The sequence below is a fragment of the Triturus cristatus genome, chromosome 5_1, assembly GCF_964204655.1.
Source record: "Triturus cristatus chromosome 5_1, aTriCri1.1, whole genome shotgun sequence".
Classification (NCBI taxonomy): Eukaryota; Metazoa; Chordata; class Amphibia; order Caudata; family Salamandridae; genus Triturus; species Triturus cristatus.
Window position 1 is genome coordinate 32,556,538 of NC_140587.1, and position 16,320 is coordinate 32,572,857.

Below are 16,320 nucleotides of genomic sequence, written 5' to 3' on the forward strand. Positions count from 1 at the left end.
ATACCATACGATTCTGCAATGCAACAATCCTAGTAATTTGCAATTCTTCCGTAAGATTCCCAAGAGCAGCAGCAGTTTGATTAGTCACAGCTTCTACCACTCTCGTTAATCTTCGGATCTTTCTACTATTCAAAGCGGCTCCAACAAAAAAGAACAGTCCTAAGTTAAAATCAATATACTGTTGCAAGCTGGTATCTGTTTGATCCACCTCATCAATTGATAGAGTACGTTTATATCTATTTACAGTCACATTATTCAACAATTTTAAATCCTTATGATATGATGCGGGTGCTAAGAATACAGGAGGTAATAGGAATGATACATAGCATACCCCAGACCACCCAGCCGGCAAACGGTAATAACCTTTATTTCCACATACAAAGTAGGTATTATGGGACGCTAGGAAGGTGCTGTTGTTTAACCCATCGATGTTTAATACGGTTATACAATCACTGACACCAACAGGGATAAAACCCACACTCTGGACACACAGGTCCGCTTGGGCTTGTGCTACTTGGATTACGAATTTGTCCTTCCCCACAGTGTCTCTGGTGTTCGTGAAGATATAGGGGATGGATTCATTGTCCGGTCGGTACTCTTCCCATTCCCAAATTGTCCCATTCGCTTGTGGATATCCATTCTTGTCCTGATGGCATTCTTTATTAAGTCTGAAAAGCAATCGTCCCACTGTCGGTTTCCGAGTGGCAAACAACAAAGTGTACCATGCTCTACAAGAGCCATTGTGAGAGAAAGGAAGTGGTATGAATGGCGTACCTCCTTTCTTCTGATGGGCTGGCATCATCCCACATATCCAACAGTTCGTAGCATTTGTAGCAACGTGGGTGTGATGCAGCATCTGAATGAAAGTATTATTCAAATAGGATTGTCGATGCTTCAACTCTTGATATGGCAACGTATAAAAGTAGTGCTCCTCAGGCACTGGAGTCGTCAACACAAGCGTCTTTCGAGCAGGAGTTGCCTCCTCCACAAACCATGTGGTTATACCAACGATAGCTACTGTTAGCATGAACCCCAACGCACAAAGAATTTTCTTCTTCTCCATGTCAAAGGAAACAATACCCTGATATCTTCCTGAAACTAAAAAGTCTGTCAGAACTCTTCCCCTTGGGCAGCGGTTGATTTCTTCACCAGCGGGCCAAGACGGGTGTCACTACACTAATGCAGGGCTGATCCCCCCCCCTTGCCTCATCGGCTCTCCGTTTCACTAACCCAAGGGCCGTTCTGACAGTATGTCCCGGTACTGGAAATCTCACTTCCTTGGTCGCAGATGATATCGCCTTCCTCCAGAAGTCGTGTGGTCCGGAAAGAGCTCCTCAGTGTCGTTTGGCTCTGCAGCACGGCCTGTCTCTGCTGCTAGGATGTCTCGTTGATCGGTCAGCACAGCAGACTCCACCAATCCGGGCGGTACCTTTCGACAGTGCAGGGAATGGATCCAATTCTTCCTGTTCGAAACTCGCACTGCCGTCCTCGTTGCAAGAAGGACTTGCTCAGGTCCGACCCATCTCGGCTCCAAACTGTTCGATCTGTCGAAAACCTTTATCATTACATGATCTCCAGGCCGGAGACCATGTCCTTCGCCAGTAGACCGATCAGGGAGCGCCTCTCGGACCTGTTGATGAATAGAAACCAAGTTATCCGTTAACTGTGCCAGATAATCACTCATCATCACACAAGGTACATCATACACAGCCTTAGGCCTTGGTGGACCCCAAATATTCATTGGGCGTCCAAATACAATCTCATAGGGTGTAAGGCCGGTTCGAGAGTGTGGCACCGACCTAATTGACAATAACGCCAGTGGCAGGGCGTCTGGCCAAGTCAAAGATGTTGAAGCTTGGATTTTGGCGATCTTAAGCTTCAGTGTACCATTATATTTCTCGACTAGTCCTGCAGACTGAGGGTGGAACACGGCGTGGAACTTCTGGGTGATGCCTAGGCCCTTCAAGACATACTTTATAACATCCGCTACAAAGTGAGGGCCATTATCACTCCACAGAAGTCTACAGACGCCGTATCGGGGGAAAAACTCTTTCAGCAATAGCTTCGCTGTAGTCATTGCAGTATTGTCTTTCGCAGGGTACGCCTCAACCCATTTACTGAAGGCGCAAACCACTACTAGAACATACTTCAAGTTGTTACAGCGCTCAAGCTGGATGTAATCCATCTGCAGAACCTCAAAGGGTGCAGTGGGCGTCGCAAATCCTCCTGCTGGAGTTCGCGTGCCTTTCCCTGGGTTATACTTCAGACAGATCATACAGGTCTGCACCACCCTCTTTGCCGTGCTAGCAATCTCTGGATGCTCCCAGACTTGGGTAAGCAATTTCACAATTGCGGAAGCTCCAACATGTGCTAGCCCATGTTCCATCTGAACCATAGGTTGTACAAAGGCCGTGGGTAATTTCCATCTATCCATCTGCTTATTTCTCCAGCAACCCTCGTCATCCAGTTCTCCTTCGCTAGCCCATTGTTCCCGCTCTTTGTCAGAAGCGGTCTTTTGTATTTCTCGCACTTCCTCCTTCGCATCATGCCATCTCTCCACCTGTGACTTCACTACATACATGGCAGTAGTACCGGGCTGCATCGCAGTCTCCCGTGCTACTCGATCCGCTAACGCATTCCCTTCTCCAACCTTATCAACCACTTTCCTATGGGCGCTACACTTAACAATGGCGATTTTCTTTGGGTATGTCAATGCAGTTAAAAGATTGTGGACTAACTCCCCATGCATTATCTGTACCCCATGTGACGTTAGAAACCCTCTCTCCTTCCAGAGTAGGCCGAAATCGTGCGCTACTCCGAAGGCATAGCGGCTGTCTGTGTAAACATTCACACACAATCCTGTACTGAGCTCACACGCTCGTGTTAACGCTATCAGTTCCGCTGCTTGAGCTGATTTCTGTGGTATGCGTGCTGTCTCCACTATCGTGTGTAATGTGGTAATTGCATACGCTGCTGAAGTCGTACCATCTGGTAGCTTCAGGCATGACCCGTCTACCCACAACTCTCCATCTACATCTGAAAAGGGCGTATCCTGGAGATCAATACGACCCTTTGTTTGTTCCTCAGTCACAAGAATACAATCATGCGCTTTCTGCGCCTCAGGCTGGGTCTCGGGGTATGGCAACAATGTGGCCGGGTTTAATGTCACGCACCTTTTTAACGTAATATGAGGAGCCAAAAGCGTCAACTCATATCCCGTTAAACGGGCACTGGTCAAATGCTGCGTCTTTGTTTGATTAAGCAGAGCATCAACAGCATGGGGAACTAACACCAACAGTTTATGGGATAACACAATTCCTTCACTCTGCCGTATTGACACAGCTGTCGCCGCAACCGAGCGAAAACATCCTGGCAATGCTCGGGCGACAGGATCGAGTACAGCCGAAAAGTATGCACAAGGGCGCTGCTTATCGCCGTGCATCTGCACTAAGACTGATAATGCACATCCATCTTTCTCATGCACATACAACGAAAAGGGTTTTGCATAATCAGGGGTCCCTAACACTGGTGCTGAACAAAGGGCCTGTCTCAATTGCTGAAAAGCAGCGTCACACTCATCTGACCAGGGGATCGGGATGGGCGTGTCTTTTGTCAAGAGGGCTAGTAATGGCTTAGCTATGTGTGAAAACCCCAATATCCACTGTCTACAAAAAGAAACAAGACCCAAAAATGCACGCACATCCTTCTGCGTGGATGGCCTTGGTGTGTCCAAAATTACTTGGATACGATCTGGTGTGAGTGCACGCCCCTCCTTAGACAAAAGGTGACCCAAATAAGTCACCTTTGGTCTACAGAATTGCAACTTCTTCCTAGAGACCTTGTGATTGTGGGATGCTAAAAAGGAAAGTAAGGCTATCGTGCTTTTCTCGCACAACTCCAGGGTGTCAGCCGCCAACAAGATGTCATCGACATATTGAATGAGGGCGACCCCCTCGAGTAAAACAAAGGAATCCAACTGTCGCTTCAAGGCCTGACTATAAATACTAGGGCTTTCTGTATAGCCTTGGGGAATTCTACAAAAACGATAAGATCTATTGTTTAATGTGAACCCAAAAAGAAATCGGCTATCAGGGTGAATGGGAATAGAAAAGAAGGCATTTTTCAAATCAATCACTGAGAACATGGTCGCCGTAGGCGGGACCAAGGTAAGCAACGTCGTGATATCGGAAACCACCGGGTACTGAGGTATCACGATCTTGTTTACCTCCCTCAAATCAATTATAAACCGATAGACCTTTGCATCCGTGTCCTTTTTCAAAATAGGGAGAATCGGACTGTTACAAATATTATAGGGAACTTCTTCCACTACTCCTACTGCGATTAAATCTTGCACAATCTGTATGAGAGCTTCCTCGCCCTCCTGGGAAATACGATACTGTGGGAGGCGCGGTAGTACCGCCCCCTCCTGGACACTAATGTGGACCGGAGGAATCACCATTTGTCCGACATCTGTGTCCGAAGTCGCCCATAAAGCTTGGGGGAGGGTAGCCAACAACGCATCCTCTGATATCGTACACATCCGCCCAGACCGGGGGTAGTTGTCATTTAAAATCACCCTCACACCCTCAGGGGAACAGCGGATTGTAGCCCTAAAGTACTTTAACATATCAAGGCCCATAATGTTATCCGGTGTATACGGAGCAAGCAGAAACGGACAAGGCGCAGAAAAGCAATCAACTTTAAATGCAAGGGGCTGTGAAAGAGGGCTTCGGGAGAGTGTACCGTCAAACCCTACCGATGTAACTATTGAGCCGGATGGGGGAGCCCCCGGAACCAAGTACCTAGACAATGCACTACGTGTCGCTCCTGTATCCACTAGGAACTGATCAGTAGAACCTAAAACCTCAGCCGATACATAAGGACCCGCCTGATCGACCGGCACCTCAACTGATTCGGACCCCCATCCTACGCATTCCTATGCATGCTGAGAATCATGATATCCCGACCGATCGATGTCCGATACATGATACTGGTGCTGGCGATCGAAAACATTTGAGCTATCTCGGTGCTGTCCGGCAGTATCGAAACGGGCATTATCGTTGGAATTCCCTCTAAAGTTCGAGAAACCCCCTCTACCTCTCGGGCCACCCGGAGTGTGCCCCTGACGCGAAGCACGCAACGCTGGGCAATCCCTGGCCCAATGGCCCAACTGCTTGCAATACGCACACTGGTTCCTATTCAAATCAGATCGGCCCGAAGGGGGACCATAAGATCCGCCCCTTCCCCTATTATTATTACCCCGGCGGGGCGGGCCATATACTTGTGCTAACATCACTTTTGTTTTGAGATCTTTCGATTTCTTCTCCTCCTGGCCCTTCGCCTCGTGCTCCTGACGCTCATAATACTGGGCGATGGTCAGAAGGGCCGTCGGTGTCGCGGAGGACCAAGAACTCTCACTCGCTTTTAACCGGGCCGCAACTGCCGGCAGCAGATTAGCCACATATTTGTCCGCGAAAAGGTGGCGGCCCGTGTCGTCAGTAAGCGACTGGCCACTAAAATCATGAAACGTCTCCTCAAAGCACGTAAAGAAGTCCGCGACTGACTCGTCAACTTTCTGTTTACATGCAGCTAACATATTCCAGTCAATCTTTTTAGGGGGGATAATCGTCTTCAACTTAGCCACAATAGCCGCAGGGAGATCTAAAATATTCTGGGGTGGTTTCTGTGCGGGCTTCCGTTCCCTATCCTCATCCTCAAGGTCAGACCACCGGGCCTTGAAGGCAACCGCATCATCTACTTTTCGGACAGAACGCCACGTATCCGGCGGTAGAATAAGGCCAAAGAACAGGTCTATATCCGCTAAGGTCATAATGCAAGAATTCAAGGCCCCCTCGACTTCTTCATAGAAGGCCGCTGGATTCTTGCGGGGGTCAGGCAGCGCATTCTTTAATGCCATAACATCGGCCCTATGCCATGGAGTATAAACCCAATTATACACAAAATATCCCCTAGCATCGACAGAATTAATATCCGAGCTAGTCCCTGCTCCCTTGGGAGGAACATACAAAGGCGCCGCCTCTCGCATTGGTTTAACATGCACTATGTCATCCTTATCTGACTGGGAGGCGGATGGGTGGCCCCCTGCTGCAGACGAATCCGACTGCTTCTCCTCCTCCGTTTGTTGACGTGCTTTCTCTCTAAGGGCCAGCACCTCGTCCCGCAAAGCGAACAGCCGCCGAGCCGCCTCAGAAGCCTTAGGGGGAGAAAAAACACCATTACGTAATGCTCCGGCATCCGAAGACACTTCGTCAGGCTCAAGGATACTAGAATATTTTCGGAAAGCAGCAATTACTTCTTCTGAAAAATGAGACAGAAAATACACCCTCCCTCTATCTTGCCACGACCCCCAAGTATGGAACAACTCATCCTTAGACATCTTGCCCTTAAGTGCACGGAGGGAAAGTTTCCGAAGATCAGCCATATGCTCGGTCGATAACATGGACCGTGTGTCGACCTTACCCGGAGCCGGGCCAGAATCTTGCGGCCGCGGAGCAGATGCGCCAACATAAGGGGGCGGAGAGCGATCTAGTAAATGAAAATCGTCATCAGGATTATTAAGGACAGGATAAAGTGGCTGACGAACAACATATTGACCCGAAACTTGTAGCCTACGCTCTTTCTCTTGTCTGTCCGTTTGCTCTTTGTCCTCCCGATGCTTCGCTTCCTGAGCTCGCACATGATCATTCTTTCGCTGCTCCTTATCAAACAGCGCTTTCTCACGTTTCTCTCGCTCACGCACTTCCTTCACCCATAATCGCACACACTCAAACATATCCTGACGAGCACGTCGCTTACACATACACTGTTCCACATACTCAATCTTACGTATATCAAACGATCCATACAAAGGCCATCGCAACTCAGGATCCTTCCTCGTATATTTCCTCCATAACGTGCTGTACATTATGGAAGAAAGACCATGCTTCACGTACATATCCCTATTAGGAGTCCCCTCTGGGGGAGCTGGAGCAGATTCCTCGAGGTTCAACCGGTTCCCAAAACAGCAGCACCACTTACGAAGTGCGCTAAAAGCAGGCATGCTAGGAATAATGCAAAATATGCAGTATTATCAAGAAAAATGGCACTTAATCGTTGCGCCGTTCAAAGTTTACACAGCTCCGGAGAAATTTCTCCACATTACCTGCCTATATGTGTTGCAACGCATATATTTTCACAAAGACAAATTCAAAATATGACTAGTCACCATCAATCAAACTCAAATAGCCAGACCAGGCTTCAAAACTCGGAGCAAGTACCGTACAACGGTTCTTACCAATCAAGAGTCCAGGTTCCAACTGCCAAGCTCCGCAATCGCCCAAACGGCTCTCACGGCAGGACCGACAGAAGAGGTCTCAGTCGATGACCGGCGCCACCCAGACGGTCAGCTCGGAAGGGAAGGAAGAAAAACCTCGGGATGCCAGGGCTAAGACGCCGCTGGCAGTGATCACGTCCCCGGCCAAACTCCTCACCTTCGTCGCGACCAGTCCTTCGAGCATCCGAGTCGCCGATGAGCCCCACGTGACGGGCGCCAATTGATGAATACAAGCCCCAGCTAGGCCCGCAAGAGACAAGGGTTCGCTCTTCTGTAACGGAATCTATAAGGAAGTTGGCACGGAAACTGCAAAGTACAAAAACAACGTTTATTAACCCTTAAGGGTGGTCCTACAATCCACACAACACTCTTCAGTATTGCAAGGAGTAGCACAAAGAACATTCGTACACAGTCCCCTTTTATACACAACAGAGGGGCTCATAAGTGGGTGGATACCACATGAGGTTGAAGAACATTACCATTTAGGGTCATTCTCGATACTGAATCAATACATGGGCGGAGCTAACACACTCCTTGGGCCCGCGAAAACACATGGTCAAGCAAAGCTAATTATAACAGATGTGGTCAAGTCTGGGCATGCGCCAGATAGACAAGAAAGCTATTTATAACTGTTACTAGGCAGATTACAAGAGCAACTAACACAGAGGTCGGACTCTCCTCGTGGTGAACACGTGGCAGCATGTCAATACAAAATGGAGTCCGGACTTCGGTCAACATAATGAGGAAAACACAATAAAAGGGAAGCATTAATGTTTTCAGTAAATGCTTAATCACATTCTGCTTTAATTTACAACACCACAAAAGTCCAAATAATGCCATGCCGCATAATTCCACTCAATACGTGCCATTCTACCACCCACAATACCATTACATAAAAGTCCACTACACTTAATACCACATACTCACTATCCACATAATTCTATCACACACAAACACACTGATCCAGCAATTTCTCATATTGCTTAGCCTCTTTATGCGTCTATAACCTTCTCTCCACTTCATTCTTTTTCGCTCACACTCTTTCCACTACTCTATCTAGAGTTCATTCACCACTTCATACACAAAGTATTTATCACTTTCATTTTTACTTTCTATTTTATACAACTCACACCTATAAATTCACCATCCCACTTATTTCCAATACGCATATACACTAAACACCACACAAATACACCCCAAATTACAACCGCAAGTTACCGCACTTTAACAATAGCGCCCGTGTCCACTGTCAGCAGCTTCTAAACACTTTTAAAGTCCTAAAGGCTTTTGAGAATTTGAAAGAATGCATTTCTGTAGTTGTGTTATTTAAAATAAATATAGTGCTTCTAGAGTTCACAACTTGGGCAGTAAACCATATATTCACCTTGTTTTATGTCTCTACTCCCTTAATCTACACATTATCAATAGCCCCCACTGCTTCAAACATGGTATTTTAGTATCCTATTTATATACTACCCTTATAAGGCACTGAAGCAGTTGTGTAAGGCTAAATGAGAAGAGTAGATATAACACCCAGAATAATATGCTGCACGGCTAAATACTTTTAAGGTCCTAAAGGCGAGACCGTTGCATAGCAAATGCTTGTTTTTAAAGTTGTAAAAATTGACACAGATGTTCCTTAAGTCATTTCTTATCATTTAGAAGACATTGCCTTGTAGGGACTTGTGTTCAGGTCCCTACAGTGCGACTAAGTCCCTACAGCGTGAGTGTGTTATCACACCCAAGTCCCCACAAGGATAGTAACACAAACCCCGCACACTCACACGGACACACAGTCGGGTGGCAACTTCGCTTTGGGAGTGACAGGGGGCAGTAACAGGGTGATAGGTGAGGGATGTGCAGGCACCAGTGTGCACACCTTGGCAGACACTCACCCTCAGACGGCACCCTGAGTTTCTGCTTCTCCAGTTATATTTTTGAGCGGGTGGTGGAGGGGCCGGGAGGCTTCTAGGGATTAGAGCTTCTGGCAGTTCTAGGCCTGTGCGAGGCAGCCCCTGGACCAGCGTGCTGAGTGATCAGCCCTGTGGAGCAGAAGTGGAGGGGCGCTCAGCACAGGAGGGGTGTTTGGGGACGGGTCGGAAGGTACAGGTCTGCTCACTGAGCCTCCCCCTGGGCATGGGAATGAATGTTAGTGATTAAGAAAAGTCTTCGGGGGGAAGACAGCAGGCAGGTACAGGTCAGTTCACTGAGCCTCCCCCTGGGCATGGGAATGAATGTTAGTGATTAAGAAAAGTCTTCGGGGGGAAGACAGCAGGCAGGTACAGGTCAGTTCACTGAGCTTCCCCATGGGCATGGCAGTTTTAGTGATTATGGAAAGTCTTCAGGAGAAAATCCAGTGGGCGGATATGAATACATGAGTGACATTTTCAGCAGTGGAGCAGTGTAAATTTAGATTACTTACATAGTAAAGGGTGTCGACATCATTGCCATAACATCAATGCATTTCATATTTCACTCCCACGTTGTTCATTAAAGGAGCCCACTCTGCTGTTCATCCCAATGAGGCAGACAAAAGAACACTTTCAAATATGGTTTTTATATGCAAAATGAATTAGCAATAGTGGAACATGCAGCCATGCCAGGACACTACAGGACTTCAGTGAGTTCTGTTTGTGACCGATTCCCACTGACTGCATGCAGCTGCCGATTGCGCGCCACCTGAAGGCAGTGATTAATCACACACACACTTACACACACTCAGGTGGCAGCTTTGCAGCAGCACTCTCTCACTTACTTCTCTTGCAGTAACTCTTGCAGCGACTCTGCTCTACGAGGTAGGCTCAGGCGGCAGGCCTTGAGCCACCGTGGCAATTACCATTTGCCGCCTTCCTCCTTAGTGAGTCCTCTGTGCCAGGCCTGTTGGGTCCAGTGACAGTCTCTGTCCACTGCTGCTGCAGTGCAGTCTACATCTCTTTGCAATGTAAATTACCACGGGTGGCGGGGCCTGGGCTCAATTATTTACTGCACCTGAGAGCGAGAAGCTTCGCCACGTGGCGGCCGGCGGTGCGCGCAGGTAGCTCTGCGCCATGTTGATTTGAACTAAAGTAGCCCAACCCCTCCCACAAGGTAACTTGTAGCTGGACATGATGGGGCAGATTTACAAGCCACTTTAGCATCACTTTTAACATGGGAAAAGTGACGCAAAAGTGGCGCATAAGTTAACGTGTCTGTTACTAATAACTGAGACAGATGAGCGAGCCCCAAGCACGATACGGGAGCAGTGGTCGCTGCCAGCAGGGAGTCCAGTTTAACAGTTTTGGGCAGCGCTAACGGCTTGGGTGATAGCTGTGGTGCTATGCCTATAATGTGTGACAATCCATTTCAGTGCAGTGATGTTGAGCACCACACTGAAAGGCGTTAGTATCTAATGCCTGATTCGTAATACTTGGAGGACTACTAGTTTGAAAAGTGTGCTTTTAAGTGCCCCAAATAAACCTGCTTCTCATAATGTATTTTTAAGAGGTATGCCAGCTTGATTGTTTGCAAATCTGAAGCTTACACACCCAAACACCCATTTCACGTACCAACCTATGCCCCGTTGAATGATACTCCTAAGCAGTTTAAATGTTTTTGAAAATTCCTCGGTAATAAAAAAGTTAAAGCTACCGTATGTTGCCCTTTCCTACGAAATTTGAAAGCTACTGTCATTTTGTGGTCACAGTGGAACTCATGCTGAAAGAGTCTCAGTTTGAGAATGCCCCAGGCTTCTCTCAACCACACAAGTGCAGGTGATAGTTTATGTTTCTGTCACTCATGTTAGGGCACCACTTTTGAAATGTTTTAGACGACTTCCCTAACGTGTCCTTTTTAATATTTGCAGATCAATGGACACATAGTGGTGAAGTCAAGGAGCTGAGAATCGTACTTGTTGGAAGGGCAGGAACAGGGAAAAGTGCCAGCGGAAACTCCATCCTACGTGAGGCAGGGTTTGTGTCCAGGATGTCAGCGAAGCCAGTGACTACAGAGTGTGAGAAGAGAAATACTCCCTGGGGGGCGCGACGCCTGGTGGTCGTCGACACGCCTGGGTTCTTTAACACAAATGCATCAAGAGAAGACGTGAACCACGATAGGCAAGTGTGTCTGCAACTCTGCCAACCGGGACCTCATGTTATACTCCTTGTGCTCAAGACTGGATCTTTCAGCCAAAGAGATAAGGAGTCTCTGGACACCATCCAGAGGGTGTTTGGAAGGAAAGCACTGAACTACACGGCCCTTCTGCTCACCCGGAAGGAGAACCTAGGAGAAATGTCAATAGCACAATTCATTTCAGAATGTGACCCAAATCTCCGACAGTTGATTGGTAAATGTGGGGGTCGTTGCTGTGCTTTCAACAACAGGGCGACCGGGGAAGAAAACTTGCAGCAGGTGTCAGAGTTTATTGATATGATAGAAAAGATGGAGACGGTGAATGGGGGATATTTTACTGTTAAAGACACACAGCAGTGCAAACTTTTCTAACACAGATAAGAGGTACAACAGTTAATGCCCAACGTCACATCCAGATTCGATTGCAAGACTCCTAAGAAGTGTCATTCCCTGCAGACTCTAATATGCTAAGTGCTCTGTCTCTTCAGTTCTTCAAATCCAAACTAAGGGATCATTTATTAAATCTCTCCTAAGTCTCCCTGACAACATGACAGTAATGGCGCCCTGCTCATGATCCATGGTACCTTTCTGGCGTAGTCCTAAATATGCATCATTTATTCAAATTATATATTCAGATTTTACTTAAAATACTCGAGCTCTCCCTATCACTGATATGTCCTGATATTACCACTTTATTTCTGTTCATTAAAACCAGTGACTAACGTCTCTCACCTTCCAAGTGTGATACTGTATTTTTGAGTGACTGCTAAATACAAGTCTCCTGCTATTTAATTGTTTACCTTACAATTTCACCATTCAATATAAATAATACGACGTTTTCTTATCAAACGGAACTTTTATGGTACAAAGCATATACAGCTTAAAAAACTGTATACTCCTCACCAACAGAGAAAAAAAAGGGAAATCCTGCCCTGCAGCTGTGTAAGCTTCCTTCATATATTCTAACCAGAAATGGTATTGGGTATACTAGTAGATACATACATATTTACACAGACAAGAGTACAGCATATACAGCAGAAGTGGATGCCACACTCCCATACTCTAATAGTAATGTATAGGCAGCAGCAGTGGGTCAGCAAGTGCACGTGCGTACCCAAACACACTCACACACATGCACACACATGCACCTACACACATACATGCGCACAGACACACTTACATAAGCACACACACATACACACACACCCTTTACAGCATACTTCATTCATACATATGAAACAGTAATCACATTCTGTTGGGTTTGGTCTGTCCTGGTGTAAGGGCTCAATTGCATGTGAACCTGGCATCCTGATGTTTTGTTTACCCTGTCAACTCATCTAGTGGGTGCGCAAAAGCTTGGGACTATCCATAATAATCCCAAGGTCCAGAAACTGTTGTGTGACCTACAGGGGCACAGCAAACAACTATTCATGACCAGTGAATTACTGTTTGAGACCTGGGTAAATAAGATACAGGCATGATGCCAGCGTACCACGTTTTGTAAATAAATACACCTGAAGAGACGTCTTTTTGTGTATCTGAAGACAGTACAGTCTGTTAGATCCACTTGTGTAAAATTAGTTTTTTTGTGAGGCCCCAAGGCTCTTACTCTAATATTCCCTGCAAATGTATAGTGTCGGATAAAGATGTAACACATGCGTGGTAACCACATTTTGTGTATGGAAAGAGACAACGTACTGTAACCTGTTTGGATGTCCCCATTCTTACTATTGTAGAAGAGGGAGGCAAGACACAGCTTCCACTGCCATTGGAAGTGTACTACCTTCATTGGTGTGGCTAGAGGAAGGAGACGCAAACACTGAAGTGAGGGAGGATGGAGAGACGGGGCTGCTGATTATATTTTCCTATGCACTGCCATTTGGTGGATTGTACAAGTGAAGCAGTAAGTGTGTAGACTCTGATGTTAAAAGTGGGAATTTTCTTGGTCAAGGGCAGCCCTTTATATATGAATTTATTTATTTTGTCGGTACAGATTATATGGAGCCAACCAGATCCTGAGGGGCAACAGAGTGCTTTGCATAGGGGTTGAAACAACAATAGCAACATCATAGACAAAGGAGAGGAGAACAATACAAAAACACAGAGGAAAATAAACCTATACAAACGGAGACCATGGTAGCAGATTTAGGTCAATATGAGGACAATGCCCTTTATCACTGCTGTCCCGGGGCATACCCTTCAATGGCTCTGCAAACTGGGACAAGTACAAGCCTTCTACACTTGAGTCCCAATAGTATCAAGGGCTTCTCAGGGAGATTAGTGTAGGAGGTTACTCATGCTCAAAATTCAGTACCACCTCCTCAGCAGCAAACCAAGATTAATATCCAAACTCATGCTTCTCTTTGTAGAAAAGTCAAGTACTAGACATCTATGACACTCTTAATAATGCACAAATAACTGGTTCACGGGTGTGAGTCTTTCTGCTCTAAGCACTCTGCTGTCTAGGCCTCCAGCTGTCTCAAATAGGTCCTACCCTTCCCCTGCATATTTCCTCCAAGGGGGAAAAGACAGGTAAGAGCAGTTCCTCTAAATGGCCAATTTGGAAAAGATCGTGATGATTTTACTGTTGAATCTGATCTGGGAAGGGAAAAATTAAATTTCAGATCTTGTTGCCCTCACACACCTGTTAGGGTGTCATGCTTCATCATTGGGCGCTCCTCGTCGGACCGGCGCTGCAATGTCCAACGGGCCTGGTGGCATCTTTAGCGGAGATCTTTTGATCTGAGAACGCCGTTTTGTGTGAAGACCATGTGTATGACTGTGGAGGGTAATAGCTCCTAAGAATGTGGGGATTCGGAAAAACTAAAATAGACCCTGGCCCCTCAGTAATTTTAATTAGGTTAAGTAGGGCTGGGACTAGGTAAAACCAGGGAGGCTACTCAGGTGATTCTAGGTATCAGGGTAGCCTATAGTTGACAGGGGTCAACATGTTTCGTGTCATGGATGCTCAAACTCGAGCGACACTTCTTCAGGACCGTGGGACCAATTATAAGTACATATACCACAATTTCTTATAACGGGGTACTTAAGGTCAACCACATGTAAAGCTGAACCTAAATATGGAACAGAATAGATGGCTCCGCCTCAGAGTGAGGGGGTCAGAGCTTCATAGGTGAAGGAGTAGCAACCGGACCACTGGAACGGTCCCACCAAAAAGTAGCGGGGGGCAGGCCAAAACAGGACGTGTCTGCTCCTCACCTGAAGAACAATCCTACTTCTTATCTAAATCTAATACTTATTTTGATAATTTAATTGAGACTAAATTTGATTTCAATAAACTCTCCGTGGAAGAGGATAACTCTTATCATTTTAAATCTAGTTCCAGATACTATGGTGGTCAAACTAAAGCAGGTAAACTCTTTGCATATTATCCTCAAATTTAAAAAGAGCGAACCAAAATAGAAACTATTTTAAGAGGTGATACCATGCCTCTTTTTGGAGACAATGATATCCTTAATTAATTTACTATATTCTATCAAATTCTATGTACGCCAGAGTTAGACCCTCTACAACCTGATATTAACTCCTATCATTCTTCCATCCATAAGGAATTTGATTTAAACACTGATTTTTCACTCCTTGGTTCTGATATCACAACTTATGATATTCGTACTGCCACTAACTTTATTAAAAAAGGTAAAGCTCCGGGGCCTGATGTTTTCCCTATTGAATTCTACCTCCAATCCCCAAATTACATGAATTATTTACTTTCTTGACTTCTTCCAATTCTGCTACCAGGACATTTCAAGAGGCCTTAATATGCCTTAAACCAAAAGATAATAATGATCATAAGTTATGCAAAAATTATAGACCAATATCCTTAGTTAACTCTGATTATGAGATTCTTGCCAAGATTGTGGTTTACGCCTTGATCCTCTCCTCCCTAATTTAATTGGTCATGAGCAAGATGGTTTTGTTAAACAACTCTGATAATACCGGGCTTTTCTTAGTTACACTGGAAATTTTTATTCTCTACACTTTCACAGTTTGGTTTTGGGGAAAAGTCCATTAACTTATTCTCTCTTTTATATTCTTCCCCTTACGCATCTATATGTGTCAATAGCCCAATCGTCTTTCCTTTTCCTTTACACAGAGTTGTACGACAAGGCTGTCTCCTATCACCTCTTCTTTTCATTCATGTTCTCGATCATTTTCTATCTAAAATTCGACAAAATAGTGCCATAAAAGGACACTTGGTGGCAGTGGAGTCACGTCTCTTTTACATGCTCGCTATTTTATTATTGGACTTTCTTCCATCCACCCTTTCATCCAGCCATCCATCCACCCACCCATCATTTATCCACCCACCCTTTCATCCATCCATCAACCTGTCATTCATCCACCCACCCTTTCATCCACCCATCCTTCATCCATCCACCCTTTCATCCATCCACCACCCATCATTCATCCACCCACCCTTTCATCCATCCATCCGTACATCCTTCATCCATCCACCCTTTCATCCATCCACCACCCATCATTCATCCACCCACACTTTCATCCATCCATCCGTACATCCTTCATCCATCCACCCTTTCATCCATCCACCACCCATCATTCATCCACCCATCCTTTCATCCATCCACCCTTTCATCCATATCCACCCACCCTTTCATCCATCCATCCACCCATCATTCATCCACACATTAATCCATCAATCATCCACCCATTAATCACTCATGTATTCTGAGCCATGTCAAAGACCTTACAATAATGGCATTGCGTCACTGTATCTGTTTTCCTGTCAATGTATTAATTGACTTTTGTGCCGGTTTTCCAATTTTAACTTCAGTTTTTCCGTCTGTGCTGCCAGTTTTCAAGCAATGGTTTTCAAGCAATGCTTAAAATTCCATTCGTTT

At 45.9% G+C, this 16,320-nt stretch overlaps 1 protein-coding gene across 4 annotated transcripts in view; it reads left to right on the forward strand.

Moving 5' to 3' along the window:
• The window catches only part of LOC146830013 (GTPase IMAP family member 8-like), a 448,734-nt gene extending 436,563 nt beyond the window's left edge, over positions 1–12,171 (forward strand). For all 4 annotated transcript variants that reach the window (XM_085604250.1, XM_085604249.1, XM_085604251.1 and 1 more), the window contains one exon: positions 11,175–12,171. In XM_085604250.1, the coding sequence (XP_085460376.1) occupies positions 11,175–11,812 (638 nt within the window). In that variant the 3' untranslated portion in view covers positions 11,813–12,171. The remainder of the gene's footprint in view (positions 1–11,174) is intronic.
• Positions 12,172–16,320: the final 4,149 nt, after the last annotated feature.